Below are 5,159 nucleotides of genomic sequence, written 5' to 3'. Positions count from 1 at the left end.
GCGGAAAGGGGAAGTGTAGAGAGGGAAGTGATATTTCTTTGGTAAACAGAAATTTAGAAATTTTTTTAATTATCTTTTTCTAATAAGGTAGATATCTAACTAGCGTAAAGGAAGAGTGAGATTCTATGGATTAGATGCTAAGTTGGCGGTTTCTCATTAACTATGCTTGCCATATGAGCTATAGAAAAGTCTACTAAGAATTTCCCCATATTTTGGGCTGTACATAATATGTCCGTTCCTATATTTTTTAATACCATGATCTTCCATTAATGACATCTTACATACTCATTGCACATAAAAATAAAAAAGATTGTGTGACATGATGTATAGAATGCATACAAGAGATTTCTCAGCATAAGTTCTAAAATGTTCTCTTTTGCTCTAAAAACGCGTCTTTTGCTCATGAATGATGTCACACAAAAAACACCTTATCTAGAACCCATATGCGAGACTTTTTTGTGTAAATTCAAACTATATGGTCGTCTTTGTTCCAAAAGCATATCTCGTTTTTCCTATCAATGATGTCACAAAAAACCACTTTGACAATCCATACAAAAGATTTTTCTCAATATAGGTCCAATTCTTGATGTCATCTTTGTTCTACAATACATCCTTTACCTGTAAATGATGTCACACAAAAAACACCTTATTTAGAACCTATACATGATATCTTTCCATATAGGTTTAAATTCTGTTGTCACCTTTGTTTCAATAGCACCTTATATGCCTACGAACATCAACTATCACAAATGCCAGAGAAGTTGCATATCCAGATGATGTTAATAGGATGGTGCCAATGACATATTGAGTGTGCAAAGAGATAAGCACATTCATATTTACGAAGATAATCATTGCTATGAACCTCCAAATGCGAAGATTTGAGCTTCTTAAAATGGGTTCGAGTTGTATCTTTCGTGCCAAAGAGTAACCAATCATCTTTTGCAATATCAACCACTGAATTGCGACATTCACAGATCTCAAAGCATATAAATATTTGTATTTGCCTTCACAGATCTCAAAGCCTTCCTTCTTTCGCATGAAAGGATACAACCCCTGGCCCCCTAAAATCTATCATCTCCTGCTGGATCTCCATTTAGATTCGATGCCTCTTGCTAGGGCCACATCCGGAAAACAATGCCATATATGAGGGATGCCGGATATACCTTGTTTTCCCCCATCCACGTCATCCTGCATGCAATTAACAATGTGCTATCTAATACCAAAGTTGGAGATATACGGATCTTAATCTCTTAACTAGCTGCTATGTGGCAAGAAAAGTTGCATGACAATAACCCGGTGACAACTGGCACTCCAACAGCCTTTGATGTTTGACCAAGGGCCAGCTCAACCCCCGACCATTGGCACAACGGCTTAGCCATGCCGACGATCACCTACACAGTATTCAATCAGTGGAACCGCAACCCTCTTGATCGGTTTCGGTGGTTTCGATAGCAAACAACTACCGTGGACTGCCATGCTCCCGCTGTAAACCCGCACTTAGGAGTCGTTTGATCTTAAATACACCAAATCTCATGGGCGGGCCACAGCAATCATAACCGTCTGATCCCAATCAGAGGACGTGGAACACATCATCCTGGTCCAACCCGGCCGGAGGATACCGACTGGCGCTGCTGTTCCGTTAGCTAGCCGACGAGGCCTGACGGAGATTTGACGTCATCCTGAAGCCGTTATCGTCATATTAAACCCGCCTTCCGGGGCCGGTTCTCCCCAGTCTTCTGTTCACCGAATGCGGCAGAGAGGCAGAGAGGGACTGAGAGAGCAGCGTCCGGTGGCGACAATGGAGGCGCGGAGGGTCGACTTTCCAGCGAGGATTCAGGCGAGATGGGCGGTGGGATGGCGGCGGCGGCGGTGGAGGGGATCATGGAGCGGATCCAATCGGATGACGAGGAGTGCAGGGTCCAGGCGGCGAAGGAGATCCGGCGACTCACGAAGACGTCGCCGAAGCACCGCCGGCAGCTGGAAGGCACCGTCGTTCCGCTCGTATGGATGCTTCGTTCCAGCAATCCCGAGTTCACCGAGGCCGCCATGCTTGCTCTCCTTAATCTCGCCGTGAAGGACGAGAGGTGCGACCTTTGGCCTCCCGCTCTGTTTTTCCCCTCCAATTTAAAGGCTCATTTTTTATTGGATGGTAGTCAATATTGCGGAAAATTTGGGATTTTTGTTATCTTATTGAGTTTTTTTGGGGATTTTAGTGAAAATCGGGCTTCTTCCGTTCATTCTTTGTCCATCTTTCACTCTCTTTTCATCTCTTCATTTTTTACTTTTGCTATTTTGGTGCTTATTTTTCTTTCTTATTTGTGGAATGGACGGAAATTTCTGCTCTACTTTGATATATGGAATTTCATAATTTAATTGTTGATGCTATTCGAACTAATATGTAATCAATAGAGAAAAGACGGATTGTGTTTGATTTTGGATTGTCCGCAGAATAAGGGAATGATAGTGTCTGAAATTGATTAAATATTCTAAAATTTATATTTTAAATTTTTTGGATATATGCCAGTCAGAGTTACTGTGGAGTATTTGATGATTTATAATTAGCAGGATATTCATGCAGTTTTGCTATGGAGATAAATTGGACAAGGAAGCAGAGATAGTACTGTTCCTAGTGATCTTTATACAGTATGCCATTAAGATTGAATGGACAAGTGTTGCTGGTAACCATGGCAACCAGTATAATTAGATGGGTGTTGGTCAAATTTGTGACACCTTTGATTTATATGGACATGATAGGATTTGTGTTGCGCACACGTGTGTGCGTATGTGTGTGGGCACATGTAATTTTTAAGCATTTTTAGTCTCAGCATCCTAGCGCAGAGAAAGATGAGAGCTGTCGGGTTATGCAATTCAATTACATAAGTGAAACATCAGGCAGGAGGATAGTATTTGTTTGTTATTTTGGTGCTGCTAGTTTTTGTATTGTTAATTGAATGAAACTTACCAAAATGAAATGAAATAAATTGGGGCTTTTGCCCTGTGGTTGTTGGTCATACCCCTCTGCTTAGCAACCAAAGTCACCAAAATATCTAGACCTGTGAAGTGGGTTGCTCTGAAAAAGAAAAAGAAGTAGAAGAAGAAGAACCTCGATATAGGGTTTTTAAAATGAACACTGCAATAGAACCTCCCATATTCCTTATTATATTGTTTAGATGCTTTTGGCATCTTGAATGTTTCAATTAGGCCATTTATGGAACACTAAGGGCTAAATAATGACATAGCAATCAAAACATCTTTGCTTCCAATATGAAGGACTTAAGTTTGGGAATTTGAATTTTCTTGAGAGTACAGTCTTTTGAGTAAAATGATTAAGCACATTGAGCGGCTCAGATCCTGTCTTATTCCTTGAGCCAACAAAATATTCTGAACAATACTAATAACAACAATTAATTGTGAGGATTATCTTGCCATTATGTCAAGTTCGAAAAAAGTTATTACAGGCTAATTATTGAAACAACCCAAACTAGTTTCTTGGTGAGGAGGGAGAATTAATCCGGAGTCCAGAATTGTTAAAAGGCCATAAGCAACGCTAAAACATGCAATATTTTAACACATAGTCCAGACTTATTTCTAAGCAGTAGGCTATATGAACCTTCTTTTCTTTAATTTTGTTCTCGTGTATTATGATTTATGCCTGCTAGTTTTGATGCCAATTTCTGGAAGTAAATATTGTCTAGTATTCCCATGAACTTCCTTATTTGTGCTGTGCGACTAATAAAGGATTTCCAAAGCTTTTAAGCCATAATACACAAATTCACTGAATTGACTTTGATATCACAATTTAGGAACAAGATCAAGATTGTGGATGCTGGTGCAGTGGAACCACTAATTGGCTTCTTACGGTCAACAAACTCAAATCTACAGGAGCATGCAACTGCTGCTCTACTCACCCTCACTGCTTCTTCCATCAACAAACCGATAGTAAGTGCTGCAGGTGCTATCCCCCTCCTTGTCAAGATACTTAGAGATGGAAATTTGCAAGCCAAGGTTGATGCTGTCATGGCCTTATACAACCTCTCCACACTCCCTGAAGACATTAACACCATCCTGGCAGCCAAACCTATACCTCCTCTGGTAAACTTGCTAAAGATCTGCAAGAAATCATCCAAAATAGCTGAAAAGTGCACTGCCCTTGTAGAATTATTACTTGGTCATGATGAGGGGAGGATGGCTTTGACATCTGAGGAAGGTGGGGTGCTCTCAGTGGTTGAAGTACTGGAGGAGGGGTCTCCTTTAAGTAGAGAACATGCAATAGGAGCACTGCTGACAATGTGTGAGAGTGATCACTGCAGATATAGAGAAGTAATTCTCAATGAGGGTGTAATGCCCGGCCTTCTGGAGCTAACTGTTCAAGGGACCCCCAAGTCTCAATCCAAAGCTCGTTCTCTCTTGCAGTTACTAAGGAAGTCCTCATATTCTGGATCGGAGTTGCAGGCAGAGACACTCGAAAACATCCTCACTAACATTGTGGCCCAGATTGATGGTGATGATTGTGTGGGGAAGGCAAAGAAGATGCTGGCTGATATGGTGCAGGTCAGCATGGAGCAGAGCCTCAGGCATTTGCAGAAGAGAGCTTTTGCCACTCCAACCAAGCAATCTCGCACTAAACGTCAGTGATAGTTCCATGAAATAGGTGTTTTTTTTCTGTCTTTTCCTTTGCGTTGTATCAATGTTGGCAATCAAATTTCGGATAAATAGAATCATATAGGATGCCAGTCCAGGCCGTGATGGTAGCTGGTGACTGGTGAAATGTTCATACTTAAAATCTGTTAAGTGCTTTCTACTTTCCTTGTGGACTCTTTGGTGGCCTTTGTATCATAAACTATTAGCCTGCTATGCAATCAATGCTATCTTGTTTCTTTTCAAATTCCTTCAATAATCAGATAAATGGAACACAGATTTGTTTTTCCTCTGATATTGGAAAGAGAATACCAGGCACCTTCATGAACATCCGGAACAATATGCTTTGGATGGTTTGCAGGATTATGTGTTCTTCCAGAACAATATGCTTTGGATGGTTTGCAGGATTATGTGTTCTCATGGCAAAGCAGAACTGCATCTTAATTGAAACAATGTTGGTCCTGGAAACCTGAATTGAACAGTACTGGAAATTGTTAAGCTGTAATAGGACTTCGGTGTAA

The 5,159-nt window shown here is 40.8% G+C and overlaps 1 protein-coding gene across 1 annotated transcript; it reads left to right on the top strand.

Moving 5' to 3' along the window:
- Nucleotides 1-1,811: 1,811 nt before the first annotated feature.
- LOC140858490 (uncharacterized) lies at nucleotides 1,812-4,887 on the top strand. The gene is made up of 2 exons (XM_073259268.1): nucleotides 1,812-2,084; nucleotides 3,804-4,887. Exons 1-2 carry the CDS (start codon nucleotides 1,843-1,845, stop codon nucleotides 4,633-4,635), a joined length of 1,074 nt encoding a protein of 357 aa, XP_073115369.1. The 5' UTR covers nucleotides 1,812-1,842; the 3' UTR covers nucleotides 4,636-4,887.
- Nucleotides 4,888-5,159: the final 272 nt, after the last annotated feature.

The sequence above is a fragment of the Elaeis guineensis genome, chromosome 6 (genome assembly GCF_000442705.2).
Source record: "Elaeis guineensis isolate ETL-2024a chromosome 6, EG11, whole genome shotgun sequence".
Taxonomy (NCBI): domain Eukaryota; kingdom Viridiplantae; phylum Streptophyta; class Magnoliopsida; order Arecales; family Arecaceae; genus Elaeis; species Elaeis guineensis.
This window is presented reverse-complemented; position numbering and strand designations above follow the sequence as displayed.

Bases quoted from the DNA above. Each gene is read 5' to 3' on its own strand.
- LOC140858490 (XM_073259268.1), top strand. From the start codon at position 1,843: ATGGGCGGTGGGATGGCGGCGGCGGCGGTGGAGGGGATCATGGAGCGG. The intron at 2,085-3,803 runs GTGCGACCTTTG...ATCACAATTTAG, and splicing joins CTCGCCGTGAAGGACGAGAG to GAACAAGATCAAGATTGTGG.